The 24,208-nt window shown below is 41.1% G+C and overlaps 1 protein-coding gene across 1 annotated transcript; it reads right to left on the bottom strand.

The window, feature by feature from the left end:
* Positions 1-1,790: 1,790 nt before the first annotated feature.
* Positions 1,791-21,744, bottom strand: RAB43 (RAB43, member RAS oncogene family). Its single transcript, XM_056335379.1, has 3 exons — positions 21,438-21,744; positions 11,286-11,469; positions 1,791-10,377 (listed from the first exon to the last, which is right to left on the bottom strand). Exons 1-3 carry the CDS (start codon positions 21,645-21,647, stop codon positions 10,124-10,126), a joined length of 648 nt encoding a protein of 215 aa, XP_056191354.1. The 5' UTR covers positions 21,648-21,744; the 3' UTR covers positions 1,791-10,123.
* Positions 21,745-24,208: the final 2,464 nt, after the last annotated feature.

The raw sequence follows: 24,208 nt of genomic DNA, 5'->3' as shown, positions 1-24,208 counted from the left end.
GACCATAGATGGAAAGAAAAAATATTCAGTGAACTTAAGACTATAAACAAAAGTGTATTGTTTTGCAGGTGCAAACTACATAAAGAAGGCCAGTTCACCTCATTAACAAGAAGATACAATTGGTAGTGATGTGTGTAGATCTCCTCTGTATTCAAACTATTCCACATTCCTTGAGGATTCAAGGAAGAGTTCCTAGAAATGCAATTAAGTCCCTTTAAAGTGTTTGTGATAGGCACTTAAAATAAGCCAACTAAACAGTTGTCACAGTTGTTTTCCACAATAAATTCAAGTTACTGAAAGACACCTGTTAATGACACATACTTTAATTTGCCACACACACTTACAAATGATCAGGCAGCACAGATCAGGGCAGGCTTTTGGGTTTTTTTCAGTGCATGTTTTTTTCCCCTCCACATAACCTTTCATGACTGGTTCAGCCTGTTCGCATTTTCAAGGGTGCACCAGGGTATCCTGGGGAGGTTCTAGCCACCCATCGGTGGCCACCCATCTTGCTCCCTTATCAGTCAGTGTTGTGTAGTCTGCCTGTCATACAGTGCTTTGGAAGACGACCTGGGAAGCAGCTATGAAACTAGTTAAGTTCTATTGACACAGGTGTGTGTCCTTTCTGCTCTGGAAATATTGTGAGAGCTTAGAGCAGCAGGAGAGGCAGGTTCCAAGGTTCATACAAGGTGACATATGACTAGCTCATCATTGGTGTAGGCTGTGAAAGCACAGGCTTGCTTGTGAAGACCATGCGTTTTACAGGGTTTAGAGAGAACTGTTCTACATATTATATTCTAGAAATATAATCTAATAATGGTATTATTTACGGAAATGAAACCCAGTTTTGTATAAACTGTTACACTTTGTATCATATCACACCCTTGGAATTCACAACTTGCTTTTCCCTTTGTATTTTTTGCATAAGTTGGTTTTTTCCCCACACAGATTTAGAAACTATACTACAGATGTGCAGAACACGTGAAGTATACAAAAAAAAAGTCAATACTTACCAACAGATGGTATACGTTGAGCATGACACTTGCATTATCTCTCACAGCGATTCTCTGCAGCGCTGTGCACACCAGTGACATGCGTAGTTACGTCCAGAATGTTTCAGTGGTAAAGAATGTGTCACTCTAAGAGAATTAACTAATGAGTTCAGCTATACCCAGCAGTGTAAGGAACCGTCTTTAGAGCACAGCCATTTCATTGAAAACTATTGATTGCTGTTTTGGAACCCAAGGCTACTACTGAAGTTGTAGACTGAACACAGAACCAAGTAATTCAATATTTGCATGCTCCTCCGCATAAAAATGGTCATCTACTGACGTGAGAATTAAAGAGCCAAGCAAAAAGAAAGGGGCATTACTTTGTTTTAATTTACAGCAATTAAATAAAATCCATGATCTGAATGTTCCCTTGTGAAGGTACAGTTGTAACTACATCATTTACACTTAATTATAAGCACTGAAAAAAGTTATTTGCATTTCTCCAACACTGAGGACTTTGGTTTTCATTCTTAATCCTCCAGCCAGTTATGTTGGAGAGCTTACTAATCTGAAACAATTTAATGTACGTGCATTTATGTAAGTGACGGGCAGCTGCAAGGATAAGAGGAAGGGAGTTAAGCACTGTTTGTTTAATCAAGAGTACATTAGATTGTATCTTGAGTGAAAGTAGAACACCATACAGCACTGTAGAATAGGATACATTATTTCTTAAAACTTGATTTTGTCTCTGATAATAAACCACAGCAAGGCACATGCATAAAATAACAACAAAAGATATTAATTGCCAAATGTTTACTTTAATTGAACCTTTTTAATGATACACAGTACAATGTATCCACTACCTTGCTAAAATTCACAACAAAAAGCAGGTTTCATATGTTTAAAAATATTTTTCATGATAAATCCATAAATAGATGAAGGTAAAGTATAAAAAATTACTGTAGTATGCAAGCTTGCTCCCTTGTCTCATATTCCAAATGATCTAGCCAGTACTGTGATAAGAAAGTTTAAAAGCAAAGTCATTACGGATGATTAGAAATGTATAGCCTGCATCTCTCGAAGAAACCTTGAGAAACAGCAACAGATTTGTCCTAGAAAATGCAGAATAATTTTAACACTGTTATCATCCAAACCCCTGAAATAATTTTGGAATGCAGTGAATGAATTCAATATGAATTAAGAGATTTTTATTTTCTCCCCAACAGGTGTGTGAGCCAGACTCACTCCAATGCTATCTAGTCTCTGGAGTTGTGGGGTTTCTGTCTGCCAGATACCAGTGAGGCACAAAGGAGGGAAAAGCTGGTTGACAGCACTGAGCGTATCTGACTATCAAAAATCTTAGCGTTTCTCCTTACTGACTTACAAAATAGAAATCTTTAAAAACTGTTACAAATAACTAAATTCAACTTCTGCTCAGTATGTGTCTGTACCTACTTTATGCCTGGCAAGCAGGACAGTGTCTGATCTCATCCGTTGGCTTCCTCCGGTTTTGAAACGGTACGTGTATGTACCATTCCAACTCAGCTGTTTGGTGAATCCCTTATATTACCACACCAAACTGTGTTAGCAAAGTTATTCTCATCAATATTATCACTCTCTTAAGAAAATGTATATAGCATTTTATTTTGTCAAGTATCAAACTACTTTTCACACTTAGAATAATCTATTTTAATACCATTTATAAAGGGAAAAATGCTTGCTTACGCACAGCATTGGACTAGGGAGCGAACAGGAAAAATGCAGAATAATAAGGATGCTCTACCTTTCACATTAATGTATTTTTTTTTTCCTGATAACTACTTCCCTTTAGTGCAAAACCAGTTCCATACCAGTTTTGTGTTTTTTTGCAATGATAACTAGATACTTTTGAAGACATTGGTAGGCATCTGTCAGCAGCTTTAATGTCTGAAAATTCAGCTCTTAACTCACTTTTTAAAAGTACCTTCAAATTGTCAAGACAAGTTTGCATGCCGTGTTCAAAGGACAATCCTTCATACCCTTGTTTTCACATACAGTAGTTTAGAAACCCCAAATCACTCCCTCACATGTTCATGTAAGTTTATATTGCTCATCAAATTTATTGCAGAAATAATGAGTGTTGATCATCACATGTTCTGCAGCACAGTGCAGTGTAACAGGCTGTTACTTAGTGGTTACTGAAGAGACTGACTTTTGGAAGTGTACCGATTGTGTTGGTCAGTTGTCTTAAAAAGAATTGACTGAACAATTAGAAATCACAACTGCTAGCTTGCCATAATTTTGGTCATATGTAAGGTACTTTCTCTTAAGCTAAAATTTACATAAAATCAGATTCTTTTAGCTAGCTGTTACATCTGTATAGTGTGTACTTCAAGATGTATTTTAGTTCCATGGGGGAATTATGGTTTAAACTACAGAGCGGTCAATGATAAGGTGTATGTTCTTATGAAAGCTTAAATTGGGCGACTACTGTTCTTAGTGTCCTAGTTGAGGCTTTACAATTAAAGTATCTAAATGTAGAATTTTTAAAATGTTTATGACTAAAGGAAAAGCAAATAGTTCACATGTAGTAATTTAGCTGTAATAACAAATTCTGAATGGGCTAGGTAAGCCCTAGACAGAAGTGGCTTAAACAGAAGCAGCTTTGCAGAGCTGCTGTACCTGCCTAATACCTTCCCTGACCTACACTGCCTACCCGGATGAATGGTCGCAAAGCTGGACTTGGCTAATTTCAGAGTACGGTGTGTTACATACACGCATTACAGATATTAACTGTCACAGGAGCAGGAGAGTGATGGCGATACATGTGCAAAAACCTATTGGTTAGAATCTGGTTGCCCTTCAGCACTTTGTGATAGGAAGTTTCATCCTCAGTTTTCTGTTAAATTTGAGGTTGAAAGAAAGTAGAAATCAGTGTCAGCAGTTCAGCTGGATAATCAAATTGGAAATAACTGAAGTCTAAAAATATCTTGCAGAAGGAACATGGAAAGTGACTTTTTTAATGATAAAGAGAGCCTCAATAAATTTTTATCAAGGTACAATCTTGAATCTTCTAGTTTTCCAGTAGTGTCCTCAGGGAGAGACATACTTTTCACCTTTTAGTGGAAGGAATAGGTTCTAAATACAGCTTTAAGCCAATTTAACAGCTCTCCAAATGTTAAACTATGCTGTTACCTTAACTAGTTTAGCAGTCCATTCTTCTTCAGTATACACAGCAGCCACATTTTTGTTGTACAAAAAGCGAACAGGAAAACCCCAAACTATTTGTGTAGTCTGTTATTTTACCTTTGGGAAGGAAAGTATTTTCTTTGAACTGAGTAAGCATTAATTAAACCTAACACATTCAATCAGACTAGAAAATCTTCCCTGATCGTTAGTCAGGCTTCACTTTTCTCATTCTAGTGAAATTATTCTGTTCCCTTGTTTTCCACTGGCCACTGACTCATATGGAAAAACCAGACAATTGTTGACACAGTCAGTCTTCAGTGATGCCTGAAGTTACTTATGTCATACAGGTAACTTTCTTTATCAGTATTAAAGTAATAGGAACCCTTGTGAAAAAAGATACAGTGAAAAAAAAATGCAACCCTTCTGTGCTTCAAAGAATTATTTTTAAAGTGCATTTTAACATTTTGCAGTCATATTAAAAAAATGCTATCTAAGATCAAGATAGGAGAGTATACTGGCTATTTTTATCTAACCTCTGGCAACAATTCCATGGACAGCAAACATACATTTGGGTTGGTTGGTTTTCATTTTGCAACTCTGCTCTTTTCCAAGTAAAATAAAATGAAATGATAAAAAAGATGCAGAGGGCTAAACTTGTGCCACATATCAGAATATCTAGTTGTGGAATACTTCTGTGGGGTTTTTTTGTTGTTGTTGGTTTTGTTTTTTTTTTTTAAGTAGACAGTGGGGATTGCAATTAAATGCTTCCATCTGAGATTATTTTGCTGCTTCAAATAGCTCTATAACCCAATTCAATAGAGTTAGAAGAAATTTAACATTACCTGGCCAGTAAAAACTAAGATACCCAGGAGGCTGGTTCTTTAACTGAAATCTCAGTGGAACGATCAGCACCAAAAGATATTACAAAAATAAAACTGAGACAGTATATCTTAAATCTATGAATCTATTCTTACAGCATGGAAAAGAATTGTCAAATCTAAGAACAGCCCAGTTATAAAGGACTCTGCTTTTGTGACTCTGAAGTCACTATACTGTAATAAAATGTAACTATTAATCTACATTAACAATATAGCACGTGCTCTGTGACTGAAGTCACTATACTTTGTACAACAAATAAAATGTAACTATTAATCTACATTAACAATATAGCATGTTTCATTTTCAAATCTGTAAATCCAGAATGCCCTTTAGTTGATGAAACAACCTAGTATCATTTGAGAAAGGATAATTAAGTGGTTAGTGTGATTAGCCTGAACTTTGAGATTAATTTTCTGTCAATTCCACCAAGAACTACACATGTCCTTGCATCTGTTGCTCTTTAATTGCCTCACTTCTTGTACCACCAGGGTGGGAATACAAGCTACGTGGTCATCATCAGCTACCAGGGCAAAGCGAGTCGTGCGAGAACTACCTCTTCACAAGAGTACATCCTCGCTCCAGTTTCCTTGGATTTTCCCTGTTTATTCTCTGCCCGTTACCCGGTTTGTTTCTGTGAAGTTTCCACAGAGAATGACTGACAGGGGTTAAACTGAGCACTCTCCAAGGCTGGAAGACGCCAAAAGGAGAGTAATTTTATTTTTAAGTTTCACAAAGTGTGTATTGTTCTCACCTCATTTTCTTCCAGCACACTGTTTACCCAAAATAATGCAACAGGGTAAATTTCAGTGGTCTGTTAATATATAAAGGTTTTGGAAGCAGGACAGGTAAAGATAAACAAGTTTTATTAATGAAATTAAATTAAAATTAATTTTGATTTAAAGAGACTGCCATCATAACATGGATTAAAACAATCCTATCAAGAGAAACTAATAATGTTATTACCTCCCAGTTCCCTCATGATTGGCATGAGATGGCAAAAGACATTCAAATGGTCAGTGGCTGGGACTATGAGATTAAGTAACAGAGGTGTAAATCTTAGTGGGACAGCATATCCTGAGGCAAATCAAGGCTTTAGTGTTATTTAAGGGTGCTACTGTGGAGTGCATACATACTGTCATGTACTACTGCAGTAATGCATGTATATTGCACGTGATGATCAGTTTTATTCTTCAAATAAATATGATCTTTAAAGGCAAATAAAAAATTTGAGCAAGAGCTCCACCTTTTGTGAAGTTCTCAGAAATCTATACAGTATTAGCTGGGCTTCATTTAGTTTTATAGTTTCCCCTTCCTCCAAAAGTGACCTGCTTACCAGTACAGTGAGAATGATAAAATCATTAGGACTTTTCCGCTGTTCGTAAGTATTTTCATTTTTTAAATTTTTTTTGCAGAGCAAATGTTAGCAGCTTTCTGGGCTAACATTTATTTGGTATTATATTTATATAAATATAAATATTTGTACAAGTTCCATCCGTGATGATGGACTGGGTAAGTAACTGGAGATAAAATTAGCTTAAAACAAAATCAATACAAAGGATAACAGTGCCCATGCTCCTGGGAACCACATTCTGCTGATGATTTCATTTCAGTATTTACTCTGCATTCCACTCCTAACTGTGACAAGGCAGGGATCAATGTCCCCTTCTGTGTTTTTGTAATATTTTGCACACTTTGGGTACTGCCAAAAATAAATGATAAATACTAATGCAAATACATGGTCAGCCAAGGAGATCTGCTTAAAAGCAATTACTGCACCATAGTCTTGTTAATGTTCAATTGCCAGTAAACAGGTTTCTTGGCAAATGTTTATGCTGTGAACGCTGATCACGCACTACTGAATTATTCACTCAATGTACATCAGAGCACATTTGTAACCTTAGATTTGAAACCGAGGTTTTTACCCGTAAGTCTCAGGTTTATTGCTACTCACTCTCTTCACCCAGGTGTCCTTTTGGTTTCAATAGGATTAATGGAATTAAAGTAACAGGACTGTCTTCCTAAAACTTAAATTACATAGCTATGCATGTGAATTATTAGAAGTCTTCAGAAGGGGACCAAAAAGCTCTAAGTTAATTTGTTTCTGGTCAAGAAGCTATCAGCCTAGTGAGTATTGTGCTATTACTACTAGGCAAAGAAAGGGTCTGGTAACTGAAATAGCCTTTTACTACTGACAGCCCAAGCACTGTCATTGGTATCTGCTACTAACCTGAAAAAATAAACCAGGTCTTCAGTCTATTTCTTTGTTCCCTTTTTTCAGTTAGGTAGGGCATGCAAACTTGTATTACACTTGTTACAACATAGAAGAGCCAAGAGTTAGAAGACAAAGCTGACTTAAAGCCATAGTCTTAGTTTTCTACAGCAAAATGAAAACTAACCTGAATTGCTGCCTTCATTTGAAAGCACAGCGAACAAATCACTGATGCCGTATTTCATGTTTTCTGACTGAAACAGACTAACCTGCAGACAGAGTCTCAACCTGCAAGACTAGCTTAAGAGATATACAAATTTTAAGGAAAAGAATAGTGCTTGGTCTAATTCTACTTGTTTACTAAACAAACCTCAAAACTAAGGAAATGGATCAGTAATTCCTTAGTTCTCCATCTACTGTTAAAAACACAATCATTCGCTGACTGCATTGGAAGCAGGATTTATGTTCATTTTGCATCTTGCTCTAGTTTTAGGACGAGTTACTATGTAAACTAATGATTTGAATCTGAGTAGTAGCAATACTGTTCTTAAATGTGTGTGAGGTTTTATCAGCATGGCTTAATTTGGCACTAATCCTGCAAATAGTGGGAGGCTGAGCTTATCTGAGGGTCCATGTTCAAGCATGCAGAACTGCAGGACTGTGACCTGCAGATGTAAACTATAATATGTCACGACATAAAGTCAGATGCTTACTAGTATTCTGTATCTTAAGGACCACCTAACCAGGAGGAAAAGCAGTCGTCAGGACCGAGTTTCAGCTTGGCCTGTCTTCATAGTTTCTCCTAAGAGTGGAATAGAAGGTTTGCTAATCACTAACAAATCTAGTGTTTGGAAAACTCTCATTTTCAGTGTCCAGCTACTGCTGGACACTTATTGCCTGTTACCTTTGGATGTAGGAGAGCTGGCAATGTCCTGGAAAACTACCCAAAAATACTATCAAGTACTGCAGCTCAACCTGCCCTTCCATATAAAACATTAGAATTGTGAAAACTACTCTAACTGAAAAAATTAAGGCCCTTTCACTCTTACAACTATAAAACTTGAAAACTTACCCCTTAGATTAGAAGCAAACAGGCTACAAAGCATATGTTACTCCTCAATTATCTACCTCATAGTTTTAAAAAACCAGAAAGACCAGAGAATGGTTTAATATATTCTGTAGGAAGATGAATAGTATTGAAACTAGGATCCATTAGCCCTTTCTTAAATCTCCCTGTTTTTCACGATACTGGATATGTTGAATGGCTAATAACTGGTGTAGCCCTAGTAGCAAGCAAATCCATGTCCTTTTTGATCAAGATTTTCAAAAGGGACAAGTGACTTCACTTTAAGTGGATGCTTTCTGAAAATGAGCTTCTTCAAAGTATCAGGATTGCAAAAATCACTTGTTACCTCTGAACACTTTTGCTTTAACTGCAGAGTTAAAAATAATTCTGCTTCTGCTCCCTTCGCAAATCCGTTTTTGTAAGGTGCTTGAGAGTGTAGATCCAGAGAGGACTGCTGCCATCAGTACTTCTACTGCATCTACAACATACAATACAGAGCTGAATCTGAAAGACAACTATATGTAGTTGAATCACGAAGTCTATTTTACTTAACGATGTAGACTTTTGATCAACAGTGAAAGATTATTTCCTGCTGAGTGTTCTCAAGAAATGAAAAGCAATTGGTAACTTGTGATAGAGAGAGGGAAGCAGTTGAGTACAAAGTTGGGAAGGAATCATTAAAAAAGTTGCTGGTTTCTTATGACCAAGAAGTTGCAATGCATGCAGTTTTCAGCTATTCTGAGGTCTTCTTTCCCATTATATGCCCAGATTGTATTTAAACAGATGGTTTTAAAAAAAACCAAAATAAAAATCGAATTCACTTATGCCACTTAAACACTCTAAACAAGCAGTAAACACTCTGGTAACATCATGTCAAATGTATGGCTAGAATTAACCCTGTAGATGACCATTAGGCACGTGGGAGGAGATCATGGCTACCAGTCAGTTCAAGGTTTCTCCAGTTCCTGTTTCCAGTGGCACAGGTCTTGAGTTGTGGAATGAAATTGAGAGACCTGAGGGCAAAAACTCAATGATACCCACTTGGAAAAGGGAGCTATCACTGTGCAAACAATAACAAATGAAATGCATCTACCATCTCCTCGAGGCTGTATTTAAAATAACTACACTGGTCCAATTCCGCTTGATAGCAAGTCACGTGATACTGCTCAGGCTGATTTTGCTTTTTGTTAGAGTGATAACTTAATAAAATCATAACGAAACCTGAGAGAAGGCTTCACCACCCTGGCCTGTTCCAATGCTCACTAGCAATCCATATGCCCTAGGACAGGTGACTGCTATTTGGTCCTGTGATCAAAACGCTGGGTATTCTTACACTTGACATACTTTTATCAAAGACACTGTCACTTTCTGGTCATTGGTGGAGTGCTGAGGATTTAAAAAGACACTGTCGAGATTGCCTACTCCAGAAGTGACCTCCTTTGTGAACAGTCCCGTGCTAAATGCTTCAGAACTTCGGGTGTGCATCAGTCTTCCCCAACTATCTGTCTTCCTACCCCACATCACCAGTTCAAAGTTGTTTCCTCCACTTTTGTAACTTGTATGAAGGTTACAGAAAATAAAATGGTGGGGTCAAATTTTGAGTAAGTTTTTCAGAGGGCTTGACTTTTAGGACTACCTCTCAAGAGTCCCTTTTTAAAAAATAAGACACCAAAGAAAACAGGATTGTGTCTAACTTCTACAAAATTGCTGGTTTCACAGGAGGAGGAGAATATGGCTACCATGCTACTCAGCATTAGGGTGAAGCACCATCTAAATTCCAGTAAAGTTAGGGATATCACCTAGCTCATATCAGCAACCACACCCCCAGCCTTCTACAACGTCTTTGCTGTCAAGCTTGATGCTGTCAGTATTCTTCTCACTGAACATAGGGCCTCCATGCCTCATCATGAGCTCCGTAGCCATCTTCACAAAAGCCTCCTCCACATTGCTGGAGTCTTTCGCAGAGGTCTCTATGGCACAGATGATATTATCATAGTGTTCAGCCAGACTCTGAGCTTCTTCCAGCTGAACCTCTCGAAGGTCACTTAGGTCAGACTTGTTTCCTGAAAGAAGAAACAACAGAGTCATTCATAATGACTATTTAATGACTCTGTTGTCAAAGTAAGTATTTAGCAGGAAGTTCTTGGGTTGCCCAGAAAATCTGCAGAATTTCCATTCTTGGAAATTTTCAAAATTTGACTGAAAAGGCCCTGACTAACCCAATGTTAGCCTTGCTTTGAGCAGGAGGTTGGACTAGATAATCTCTTAAGCACCTTCCAACCTGTATTTCTGTATGACTCATATAGAGAACAGAAAAAGTCAAAATAGTAGTGGCTGTAGACCTTAACAGAAGAAAAATGGGCTAAAAATGAAAGCTAAAACCATTTCGTGAAAATGACAGCAGCCTGCTGATACCTAGGGAAATCTAGAAGAGTACTGATGTCGTATTAGTGGATCTATAAGCTCCTGAGAGCCACACCGTAGTCAGAAACATTGGGGCTGGGAAGCAGAACTTCTAGCAGAGAACTGACAAACCCCGATTGCCCTGAAGTCCTTCTGAAATCCCTCTGCAGAAGTATGCAGGTGTTCCAGTTCACCAAAAAACATTGTCTTGATATACTGAAGCTTCTCTGGGCCCTGGAAACCTTATGATCCACAGCAGCTGTGCCTCCAGCTGAACCTGGAAACCTTGGGTACCCAGTTCTCCATTAAGTGGTATGCAAAAGATTCAAAGCTGGTTTCTGATACAAAGCTGTCTACTACTTAACAGAAGTTAATCCAAGCAAAACATTTATGTTTTGTTGAAACAGCACTTTCTAATTAAAAGAAATACTAGGGTAATTTCCAGTCAGATCTATTGTACATCTTATCATCAACCAAAAAGAAAACTCCTAACCACCTTAAACAAATATTGTAACTAATTACATCGTACAGTAACCTGTAGCGCTCGGTATTAGTATTTTTAACTCACCAATCAGTAATTGCACTATGTTGGAACCGGCATACTTTCTCACATCCTCGATCCAGCGAGGAATGGACAGGAAAGAGCCTCTCTTGCTGATATCATAGGCTAGGATTGCTCCATTGGCGCTGCGGTAATAACTCTGTGTGATAGTTCGGAATCTCTCCTGGCCAGCCGTGTCCCAGATCTGCAACTAAATAATACAAAGCATACAGTGAGACACTGGCTAGCAAGCTTTCCTGAATCAACAGGTAGGACTTGATTCAGTAGCCTTGTTATAAATCTTCCCTATGTGTGATGCATTCTGGCAGCACAATTCTCTAGTCCTTTGTTCATGATTTAAGGATAATAATAAACACTGGAGAACCTATTCTCACTTGGCTGCTCGAAGTTTCTATTTGTGTTGAGACACTCTGGGTTCCTGCAGGCAAGCTCTGATGCATCCTTGTGTGGCAGATTATGAAATTATTGCTTGCATGTCCAGCCTTACCCCGTCACCACCTTCTCTAGCTGAGTTAGCAAAACGAGATGTTAGTCCATAGCCAAGCCGCTCCAGTTCATCATCTGGTGTGTCACTGAATCTACAGGTGGGTTTTCACTACACATTGTCTGTGGTACTGATGTGGTTTTGTCAGTTCTGCTACAGGGGCAGTAACAACTGGAGTGGGATGTGCTAGTGTCATCTGAGAGCGCTGATGCTGTTTTATGAGGAAATACGAGACAATTAGAACAATGTATATAGAATACATAAAATGTAAAAGAATGTTTAAAAGAAATGCCAGCAATCCTAGGTTTCAATAAAGTCAGCGAAAGATCTAGTCAGTCTAGTCACCTGTTCTTTGCTAGGTGGTACCCACAGACATTACATCTGGGCAGGAAGAAGAAATGCTTAGCTTACATACTTCTGTCTAAATCCAGCAGCACACGAACTATCAGTATTAGTATCAGGGTTTGAGTTCCCAGTACTAAATGTTCCATAGAAAGAAGCCAAATAAGTCAAGAGTGGACAAATACAATATCCTGCTCACAGGGAAAATTTCTTTCTAAATCCAGTTGTTTTATAGGTTGTCTAACGTCCTGGAAAATGAGAGTTTATATTCCAGGAGCTTTTAATCTAAGGTAACTGTGGATGTTCTCATTCTCCTTATAAATCTCTAATCCTTTTTGAATCTTTCAAAGCTCTTGGTTTCAATATATAGTAGCAATGAAACTGAAGAATTTCCTTTTTTAAGTTTTATAATTTTTTGTCCTTCTGCTCACTTTCATTTCTATATCCCCAAACAATCAGTGGGAGACCACTGCCTGTCTTTTTGTGCCGTTCCTTAGATTCTGCATCTCCTCTTAACTGAGACAGGACATAAGTAAATACTTTTGGGTTTTTTAACCTTCCCCTGTTGTGGTCCTGTTATTTATTATTTCCCCTCTCTCTGAGCTTCTTTATTTTAAAAAGCTGACAATAATGTAACACAATGCACCAGTGATATTTTATACCAAATAATATGGAATAATTTTTCCATATATTTCTTTTGCACGTTAGTATTTTGTTTGTGTCTTCTGACTCTGCTGCGTGTTTGAGCAGCAGCTTTCACTTTGGAAAAGGCTGTACTGATTGGATCACTTTCCTGTGCTAGCCAAGCATTTAGATCCCAAATGACATATGTACAGCTTAAAAGGAATCAATCCAATGAAAAAGTGCTCCTCGGTCCTCATAAGAGTTTTCTCAGAGAAGGGGAAGGGACTGTAATGGACTCAGAACACCATAAAGCACTGATTATTAATGGAATTGATAATGATTTAGAGCAGTCAGGAGGCCATTACTAGAGATGAGGAAGTTCATGGCAGGTTTATGTATATACGATGTTCTCTGTACTCAAGTCTCCCACTAGACCTTTGTATCTGTTACGTAGTTTTAAACCGTAGTATTCCATTAGGTCAAGTGCAAAACAAGGCTAATGATGATTACCCAACTCTTGGGAGAGGTCTGAGAGATTCTGTGCATACAGAAGAATTATAAACTTCTTAAATATTTTTAAAAATATTTGTTTTGGCTTACACCTTTCACATGTATAAATAATAGTGATTTAGCTGCAGAGTGACTGAGCAAGCTAGTCTCCAGCCTTGTGTTATATAGTGGATTTTGAAGACCTCAGTATAAGTACATTCCACAGAATCACAGAATCATTGAGGTTAGGACAGATTTTGGGAGGTGACAAAGCCAAATGCCTGCTTAAAGTGGGGTCAAAACTTAATTCTTCCAAGAAGAATTGCTCCTTAATTTTCCCAGGCACCAAAATGAGTCTGACCAGCCTGTAGTTTCCCAGGATTTCTTGCCCTTTTTGAAGATGAGTACAATATTGGCCTTTCTGTGGTCCTCCCCAATTTCCACAGCCTTTCAGTAGTGATAAAGCAACCTCAAAATGTCACCACAAGATCTCAGAGCACCCGCACACATGTTTTACTCCAGCATTTATGTCTGTGTGTTCACAGGACTGAAGCCCTCGGTGTCCTGTTGGGAACAGCACAGACCACAGGTCTGACCTTCTCAGGAACCCAAACGGCAGTCTTCTCCCAGCCCACATCGTCCAGGTAAGTTCTTTCCCTCAGGCATTCGAAGTTCATGTCCCCCTACTTGTCTCTGCTCTTGTGTAAGGACTCAGAATCATTTAGCTTTCCACATGATCTTCAGTTTGTTGTAGTTTTGCTTTCATTGCTGAGACTACAGTATGTGTTAGACCCCTAAGCAGATACTTTGTTTGCAAACATACGTACCAACTGACACACTGTTTGTCACTGTTCCCACTGCTTTTGCTGGCAGGAGGAGCCAGGTGAGTGCCCACTCTTTGTTTCAGGGAAAGTCAGTGAAATACAGGCATGGTTTAATGACTGGCTTCAACCAAATTACTTGCCACCCCAGCTGCATATCCTTGCCCTCTCCCTGCACTGAAACTAGCACCTGCTAATCTGCTCTACCATATAGCTTAATTCACTGATGTAACTGAAAAATAGGGGTTTTCCCTTTGTTTGGAGGTTGGATACCAATTACACAGCCACATGGTACTGAAAGCATGCAGACTGCGTGGGGAGGAAGGTGCAACGATTGTTTAGAGCAACGGCAAATTTGTCCTGAACCGATCATGAGTATGCCCCTTCAGTTTAACTTGGTGCTGAAGGTGGGTGTGAACTGATCAGCAAGCTCACCTGAAGCTGGGTCAGGAGCCCTTGTACAGTCTCCTGTCAGACCCGTGCAGAGATGGCAGCTTCAGCTGGTATGAATCAGTCCACCTGGCAGCACGCTCAGTGTGCAAAGGTGCTTTTGGGGGGCCTAATAGCAACTCACTCTTTACAATCTGAAACCTTGAAAACCTGTCCTGCCACATTGTTTGAAGTTTTAATAACTGGCTTATTTTAAATCATTAAGAACACACACTACAGACACACACAGAGTATGCAAGTATCATGAACCAGATTACCCAATTTAAACAAGATGTATTTCTAAAGGCAAAATATAGCTAATATGCTTGACAGCATCTTCAGAAAACTCTTCAGAAAAGCATTTCTGTATAGCACGAATCAGTCTGATATACAACTAAAAGTGAGTCATTACAAAAATACAAGTTATTTTCCTAAGTATTTTTGTCCACTAGGTGTACAGATACATTTCAGACAATTCCATTGAAAAGGAAACATGAGAACTACATATAAATACCAACCACAACTGTAAGTTTAAACCACCATTTTATAGTAAAAAAAACATACAGTCTTTCTATTATACTGTATTTACAAATATGTAACTCTTGACAGGAAATAACAACTGCAAATTCTTTGGAAAAAAAATATCAGTATTTCTCATTTGAAAGCCCCTCAATTTAAGTTAGATATTAAAATCAAAATACCAAATGAACTGTACTAGCCACAGGTCACCAAAAAATGAAACAAAACAAAAAAAGAGATACAATCATATACTCTTTTGTATTGCGTAAGTGTATCACGTATACAGTATATGACACAAATTTCATATTTATTTCCTCGATTTAAGTGCTTCAGCATTGTAAATAATGTGATGGAAGCAATGTCTGTCTCTTAGTAACCTTTTTAAGCAAGTCCTGATTTTGTAATTACTTTAGCAACAATTTTTATGTAAGAAAGAAAGAGAGAAGTTGGGATTACTGGAGAATCGTGTTAAATTAATCTGAGGATACTTAGAGAAAACACCTATGAAATAGATTGGTAGCAGCCCTTCGGGGGGACCATCTCTAGTAGCAGATAAGGACAGGATGAAGAACAGAGAATAAAGACCCATTGTTCAGAGGGAATATGACAGAATACCCTAAGTGAACAAAGACAAGGAGCCACATCCTTCTTGCGCCGATTGTTTCACTACTGAATGCCCATTTACTTACAAAAGCTGATTATTTTGATTTGCTTTTAGCTTTGAAGTTTTTGGATAGCAGAGCTGTTAGCACTGGCTGGTATTGAATAGGAAAGCGCTAAATCTAGGAACTCCTGTAAGATTTTTCATGACTCTACATGATCACTGTAGAATTGGAGTTTTCCGTAAGTACATTAGACAAAGTCTTGAACATCTTTTCGTATTTGCTTTTTCATCTTTTCCTGTTGGGAAGGAGTATACAGGCAGTGTATGTCATTCACCCCTTGCAAAGATGCAGGCTAGGGTCTGACTGGTTGAGGAGCAGCTGTGCTGAAAGGGCCCTGGGGGTCCTTGCAGACAGCAAGCTAAACAGGAGCCAGCAGTGTGTCCTGGCAGCATCCTGAGCTGTGTGCACAGGAGTGAAGCCAGTAATCAAGGGAGGAGACAACCCGCCTTTATTCAGCACTTATTAGATTCTAGCTAAAATTCAGTGTCCAATTTTGGGTCCCCTGTACAAGACAGACATGGAAGAAATGGAGCAAGTTCAGTGGAGGGCCATCAAGATGGTCAGGTAACCGGAGTGCATACCCTAGGAGAAGGGCCTGCAGCGAACAGGCTTATTCAGCACAGGAGAGGGGTCTGAGGTGACCTGTTAGCTGCTGCCCAGTACCTACCAGGAGGTTATCAAGAAGACTGAGTGAGGCTCCTCACAATGGCACACGACAGAAAGATGAGAGACACCAGAGAAAAACTGAAACAAGGGATGTTTCAGTTTGATGTAAGGGAGGAAACAGAAGGTGGTGAAATTTATGCGGGGGTCTCTGGAAGATCATTCTGGATGCCTGGTTAGGTTTAAAGAAAGCAGAGTTTCAGCTGTAGAAACAAAGTTGAAAATGGCAAGTGGCAGGCTGACCACAGAGCATAGCAAATGTACATTATCAAATGGTTTGATGTGAATTCTTCTTGCATTGATAAACATATAGTTGATCAAAGGTTAATGCTGAACAAATGGCCTCAAGACGCGTTAAATAACTTCTCCCTCCCTTACTTCCTGCAAAATTTATTAAGAACTTTCCTGATTCTTCTAAACGATCAGGGGAGTTTGGGTTTACTTTTGCTTGTGAAGCAGCAGTAATAATAACTAAGTACATCCTGTATCTGATACCTTCCTTTACAAAGACAATGTCACTTTTCTACTATGAATTCTTCAAAATATAGCATTATCCATAACATTTCCTGATAGTGAAATTGTGGATGCAAAGACCGTGCTCAACGATTCTTAACCAACTGTGTCTAAATCCTGTCACCTCAATGGCAAACACTAACGCACATTTCTGTACACTGGCAAATCACAACACTTCCTCCTAAAAAGATTTAGTGAAACAATCTTGCAACTTAATCTATACAGTTTTTGCCAAAAGCAACAAACTAGCATCTGTATGGCAATGTATTCCAATTAAAGTGATATTCCTACATGGAACAGTTAGGGTAGCTGTTCGGTTTGTTCAATTGTTTCCCTACAAAGTTTTCAGAGAATCAGGAGTCCCTGCCTGCAGGAATGTAGCATTCCTGTTTGCTCTGGCATTATGGGTATCAAAGTAGTTGACGGAAGAGAGCTACACTTCCCTCTGGATATCAAAGAACATTGTTTCCATGTAAAAACCAACAGCTTCATTTATATTTGTTTAGCAATGTTATTAAATAAAACAGTCAGGAGACAAGACAGTTAACAAGTCATAATTTTATATTTCTTGCAATTGGGCCAGATAATAACACATTACATTTTGGGCCATTCTGAAAGGGATTTAGTTACAGCCATGAAGCCTGAATAAAAGCCAAGAATCTTGATATCATATGGGCTGGAAAAGCTTGTAAACTAAGAAGTGCAATGATATATAAAGAAGTATTTGTTATGAAGGGAGGGAGAAAAACCATGGCATAAAGGAAAAAAATGTTCAGTATATGTAGAACACTATGAAATGACAGCGTAAAGTAGACATTAAAGATACCCAATTTATCAGTTCACAGGAGGAAATTCATCAAAAGAAAAGGGATTTTGTTATTACTAACCACTGTTCATGGACTTCTGAATGTCCTTGCCTATCATTATGTAAAATCTTAGTTCCACTGTTTTATAAATATCTTTTTATACAGTGACATAACAGTTACAAAACATTTTTGTTCTGTTTGCCAGATTCTTTCTACCACTCAAAGAACAAGTAATTAATTTATCAATAGGACTTTAATCACTATGCATTAAGTCAACAGCCACAGCTTTTGGGAACTGGTCTGTACTCTAGGATTTAGCCAGCTAAGCAGGATGTATTTTATAGAGAATAGTATGCCACAATTTCAACCTGTTAAAACAGCACATACTAGAGCATTTTTTTAAAAAAATGAAGATAGACTGCAGACATTTCCTAAACTGGGGGGGTGGGGTGGGGGCGTGGAGGGAAGGAGCGGCAGCACAGAATTCTGGATAAATGCTGGTCAGAATTTGCCTTTATGATAAACCAAAGCAAAACAAAAAAAATCAAGATGGTCATCACAGGTAACTTGGACTTTGAAGTTCCACTAGAAGCCAGTGTGCTAGATCTGCCAAATCCCTGCCTGGCTTCGTGCTGCACAGCTCGCCTCTTAGCTCAATGCCTCCAAGAGCCCATGGCTCACAACAGCCTGTCTCAGAGGCAACTGGCTCGTGTAATCCCACCGGACAATACCTCAAATTGCAACTGGAGATCTTAAAGAACAAAAAGGGAATCAGAAGACTGGACGGCACAGACAAACTTACGTGTTCTTCCTCTCTGGAAATGGTTAATCTCTGCAAATCAGGGTTAGCACATACTGGGGAAGCTTATGATACCGGCGCTTTACTGTTTTATTTCTGAAGAGAAAGCTTTAGTTATCAGGACTGTCCATGAATAGCTCCTTTCTCAAGCACTAACATCTCTTTACATATGTAGTTTAGTCAGCTTCAGTAGCTGATGAAGCAGCAGCATATGAAATATAATTTGAGACACTTGAAAGAATACAGCTTTAAGATGTGAGGAAAGCCTTGCGTTAAAGATAAAAGTTATTTGCAGAACCTTAACCTTTAGTATCCCAACATGCTTCTTTTCCCTTATCCAACAAAAATGCAAAAAAAAGGAAGTGAGACTAAAAATCCCTGGGCTCCAAATGTTTCAGAAACATTATATAACTGTAATAACAACATTTGAAGTTATAAACAGAAAGGGACACTAATACAATTAACCTTAAAATGTTTGTTTCAATCTCAAAGTAAGTGTCCAATTCATATTCACTCAGTTGTGTTGCAATACTACCATTAGCCTGACCAAAAATTAAGCTTAGGCCACAGGGGATGCGGTGCAAGCAGTGTTCAAAAGCTCTTGGGACTTTTGTTGTACACACTGTTGTTCTGAAGGGGCTTCTAAAGATGAGCTTATAAAAATTATCAAAAAATTATAAATTATAAAAATTCTAAACAATTATAAAAATGGGGGTTTTCTCATTCCTGTACCACTTGCTAAAAAGGAAACAAGCCTTTGCATTCCTTATGAGGATAGTCTTGAGTAGCATAAACCCATAATGAAACGGGAGCAGCACAATCACCTGGCACGCTGCTTTAAGGCTCTTTTTGTAAGGTCAACAAATAGTATTTTAAGCATGTCCTGAATATCTCTTGGTTTGATACAGCCCAATCAAGAATTTATCTGAGACTCTTAAACAAGTGTCTCTCACGTGACTGAGAAACAATGAGAAACACAGTCCATCTCTCCCGGAGCACATGTACAGGCTTGTTTACTAACAGGCTAGGATATGATCTGTTCAGACAGCTAAAGTGCTTTTCCTCAAATTATTATAACCAACACCAAAACCAAATTTGTCAAATGTGCAAGACACACACACAACTACTTGCCTACTTTATAAGGGAGCTCACAAGGGTATAATAAAATGCCTTCTTATTCTCCATTTCCTGTGGCATGCTGAACAAACCTACCCAGATCAGGACCCAGATGGACTGCTTTGAAATCTCAATCCAGCTGGAAAAGCTTGACCGGAATTTAAACTTCACATAAACCCCACACCTTAACAGACCAAACAAAACAAAAAACCTCAAAGCAAATGTTTTCATATTCTAGCTGTGTCCCTGACTGAGCGGCTAACAAAAATGTCTGTAAGGCAATTCAACAACAATGTTGGATTAATTTGGCTGAAGTAATGCTTAGAACACTTTTCTTCAATCTGGGCATCCCTAATTTTTTTCTAAGTGGAAGTACAGAAAATCCAAAGAAAAAGAAAGCCCCAAGAGCTTGCATTTTCTTACTTGTTTTTTGTAAAATACTTAGAAGTAATCCACAGGTTTTTGTTACAGACTTACTACTAGTACAGGAATATTCAGGTGTAAGTACTGACAGGATGTAAAAGCACACCTAGGAAGCGTGGATTATTTCCTGGGCTAGCCCTCCCCTACTCCCGAAGTCGTGGCTGAGACCCCTGGCACCAGGAACAGACACATTTGTCACTTTCTATGTGCCTGGCATTTAAATGGAGCCAGGTTTCAATCTTAAAGGAGAAACCCCCCCACTGACGAAAGCGCGGAAGAGGTACCAACAGCACAAACAGAAAATGCGAGTTTCCTTTTCAACTGCTAACCCCAGCTACACATGATAGGAAAAGGCAAAATAACACCAAGAAAATAAACACCTTTGCTAGGTGTGGAACTTCTGATCCCTCTCCTTTCCTAAAAAAGGTGAGCCTTCATTTCTTCCATTTTCTTCAGCTTTCTCTGTTTAATACTCTGCTCACCGAAGTTAATTTATAAGAAAAAGACAATAGAGGACTTTGACACCTGTTTTGGTAAACACAGGCCAGAATTCCACTGCCAGCGTCATGGTCTTTCCCAGGCAGCGACTGCATCAAGTTCCTTTTGGTCACACTGGGGGAGAGTTACAGCTCTGTGTTCCGGAGGGGGCTGGCGAAGGGATTTATCCCAGTAGCCCCCCAAACCGCAGGTGCTTTAAGCCTTTTTCCCTGCTGTGTGATCGCTGCTGTGCGCAGAGGCCCGCTCTGCCGTGGGGAAGCTGCGTGACTGAGAGTCTACGGATAATTCCACGGGGTGACTGTCCCATCCTCTTTCTCACCCTAACAACTAGCCGATTTTCTCCAGCACAAAACAAGCAGAAGTCAAATGTCGGGTTGATGCCTTCTGGTTTGGGAAGAGCTCTAAGAGTTGCACTTTGTGAGACACCCTGTGAACAACGCTTTAAGAGAACTTGTAAATAAGCCGGATCTAACAGCAGTTGCCCCAGCTTCTCCCTCCCGGCCAGACCCGCATCCCTCCCTGGAGGCACGGCAGTGCAGCCGAGGCTCCTGCTGGCTGGCAGGAAGCCAGAAGCCTGGCCGGGAAGCGGGGTGCCGCGGGGTGCTGCGGGCAGGGCGCGTCCCGAGGCGCGGGGCTGTCGCACCGGGGACCGTACCGGTGCTGCGCGGTGCGAGAGGGGACCGGCCCGGCTGGCGGCTGGTGTGCCCGGCCCCCCGCTCCCCGGACCCGGCGGCGGCCCGCGGCGGGGCAGCAGCGAGGCGGCGACAGGGGCAGGGGCGGCCCCGCTCGCCGCGGGCCGCCGTCTCGCCGCCGCCGCCTCCGGCGGCCGGGCCGGGCCCCCCGCCGGCATCTCAGGGCGGCCGTGCCGTTACCGAGCTCGGCGGCGCCGGGGGGCGGCCTGGGAGTGAGCCGCGCCTGGCCGCCATCCCCGGAACCGGAGCCGCCGGCCCCCCGCCGCCCCGCTCACCTTCACCCGCTTGCCCTGGATCTCCAGGCTCTTCATGGTGAAGTCCACGCCGATGGTGCTGCCCTGGCGCTCGGCGAAGGCCCCGGTTTTGAAGCGCTGCACCAGGCAGGTCTTGCCCACGCTGGCGTCCCCGATGAGCACCAGCTTGAAGAGAAAGTCGTAGCTCTCCTCCGGGTCGGGGCCGGGCCCCGGCGCTGCCGGGCCGGGCATGGCGCTGCCGCCCTCCGGCCTTCCGCCCGCCGCCGAGGGGAGCCGGGCTCTGCGCAGCGCCCGCCGCCCCCCGCCGCGCCGGGCCTAGCGCTGGGCCCGCCCGCCGCCCGCCCCCGCCCGCCCGCTCCGCCCCGGCCGGCGCGGCCGCCTCCCGGCCCTGGCCTCTCCCCCGGCCCTGCCCGCCCGCGCCCGGGGCGGTGGGAGGCTGGGCTGCCGCCTGCGGCACCGCGCCTGCCCCCGCGGCCCGGCCCGGGGCTCCCGGCTCGCCCCGGGGCCGCCCGGGCAGCCATCGCCTGAGTGCGCTGGGGCGAGCTGCCGGCCGCGGCACCGCTGGGCCCCCAGCCCCTGCCGGGCGGAGCGCCCGTACTTGCGCGGGGTGCCGGGCCCGCCCGTGCCGGGGGCCGCGTTTAGGCTCCGTGCCCTCGGCGGCGCTTTGCAGGGGCTGGCCCGCGGCAGCAGGCGGGTGCCATTCCCGTTGAGCTACCCGGGAAGCGCCGCCGGTTCGCCCTGTGGGCTGGTGGGTGTTGGGGCCGCGCCGGGCCGCGGGCTGTGCCCCCAGCAGCGGCCCAAGGCCGTGTGTGCTTTTCGCCCCCGCAGGGGGCTGCGCTGCTCAGAGACATCCTTAAAACTGCCAGCACCGTGCTACGTATCTCACACATGCCCGTGTATACGTGTGGTTATATATTGCATCACAGACTGGTTCTGTGTATTGAGTCTGGCTCAGGCAGCTGGAATTATTTGTGTTGAACTGCTTATCTGCAAAACCAACTGCCCTTTAGATGACGTGGTGAGTCAAGATGCTCATAAATATCAGCTTTACTAATAAAATACTTTGACACAGCACCTTGCTCTTTGTACCAAAGATTTGCTGAATTGCATTCTCGTCATTTCCAGTGATAAAGCTGTGAAATGAAACTGTTTCATGGCAGAGACAGTGGAAGTTAAATTTCCCGTAACTAGTTGTGCAGGAAGAGAACAAACTTCTTTTTGACTGAGCCAGCCAGGCCGTCTTGTCCTGAATTGCTCTGACCCAGTGTGGGTTTGGGTGGCTTCATGGTTATTCTTTTCCAGGCTGGATATATATTTCTGGTGATCCATGGTAACCTTCGAGCAAGAGCAGAGGTATGAGTAGTCTGTCAGGCTGGAACTAAGGCTTTCTGTATCCGGTAGCCTGCAACTCGGAATTCAGCAAGCCATTGAATTCTAGCATATTGATCAACCAGGACACAGAAAGTGTTAAAGAGGAAATGAGACATCGCTGTGCCTATGCTCTCATGTAATTAGCACTTCTTATGCTTTCAGTGTCTGAGCAAAGCACTTCAGGGAATTTAGATTACTTAGGAAGAAATATCACTAGAGATGTTTCTTTAGTATTTAGAGGTAATTGTATGACCTTATTGTAGTGGAAAAACAAAGGTACTACTTCTATGAAGACAATTATAAATCAGGTATTCCGTTATCCTTGCTATAGATCATTACAAACTTTTTTCAGTCAACTGTCATTGTTGCTGCTTGTCATCGTGAGCCTTGAACTGCTTTTAAACCAAAGAATTCCCCAAACAAACCCCATGAATTGTCACATTATGTTGTTACGCTTATGTGAGGGATCTTTCATTAGTTCTCTCAAGTTGTGAAAGCTGTAAATAGTGATTTGAATGTTAAAATGCTTGTCTTTGATTAATCCCCAGACTCCATTGAGGTTAACACCTGTTTCATGCAAAGATTACCAAAACCAAAATGTGTTTGAGCCAATTCTAATTTCTATCTGGCTGTATTTGAGTCATTTATCAGAGAAGAATACAGTGTGCTAGAAAACACTCTCCAGTAGCCTCTTTACTAGCGCTGCTCTAGTATTTACTAGAAAACAGTGCCAAAACATGGTAGAAGAGCCCCTATACTGGCCTTAGTCACAGTTTCCTTTTTCACTCGGTTAACTCAGTTCAACAAGAGAAGTTAATTTTCAACTCTAACGAATGGCTTGAGCTGCAGAGCCTTTGCTACAGGTACAAAGTTACTCACAATTTCCACATTTGATAGTGGAATCTGGGTAGTGAGACTGCATCATATTTCAAAGCAGCTGCTTGAGATTTGGAGTTACAAAGCAAATTAAGTTCTGACCTTCTAAATAAACATATACAGTGATCTCATATGAAACACTGAACAACACAGGGAGGAATCCTGAATGTATTACCTGTTCTTCTGCAGCACTGCTTGAAGGAGCAGAGGGTAGGGGTTCGAAGTAAATTTTCTAACTATGCAATGACTCAGTAAGTTTATGGAGTACTGTAGTTCTATGCAGTAGCAAGCATTCATTCTTAATAACTTCCAGTGTGGATATAGAGCAATTGCCAAAACTGTTTGTGAAAGCCAAGATGACTTGAATTATAGCTTGGTTGGTACGTTATTTATACTGTTCCAAGATAAATTTTTCAGCAAAGTTCAACATTTCCTCCTTGTATTCATAATGCAGGCATATTATTTGATGTGTTAATGTTCCTTATGTGGTACAAACTTTCTTTGATTAGACTGGTTAAAAGAATGCTTAAGCATCTGTATTAATT

This window comes from Falco biarmicus, chromosome 4 (genome assembly GCF_023638135.1).
Source record: "Falco biarmicus isolate bFalBia1 chromosome 4, bFalBia1.pri, whole genome shotgun sequence".
NCBI classification, from domain to species: Eukaryota; Metazoa; Chordata; class Aves; order Falconiformes; family Falconidae; genus Falco; species Falco biarmicus.
Note: the sequence above shows the minus strand (reverse complement) of the source record. Positions and strands in the feature narration are given on the sequence as shown.

What these genes read in the sequence shown, in the direction of transcription:
- RAB43 (XM_056335379.1), bottom strand. Translation starts at nt 21,647, where the DNA reads ATGCCCGGCCCGGCAGCGCCGGGGCCCGGCCCCGACCCGGAGGAGAGC. An exon ending in TCCAGGGCAAGCGGGTGAAG is followed by an intron (nt 11,470 to 21,437) that starts GTGAGCGGGGCG and finishes TGTATTATTTAG; the next exon opens with TTGCAGATCTGGGACACGGC. An exon ending in CATAGTGCAATTACTGATTG is followed by an intron (nt 10,378 to 11,285) that starts GTGAGTTAAAAA and finishes TTCTTCTTTCAG; the next exon opens with GAAACAAGTCTGACCTAAGT.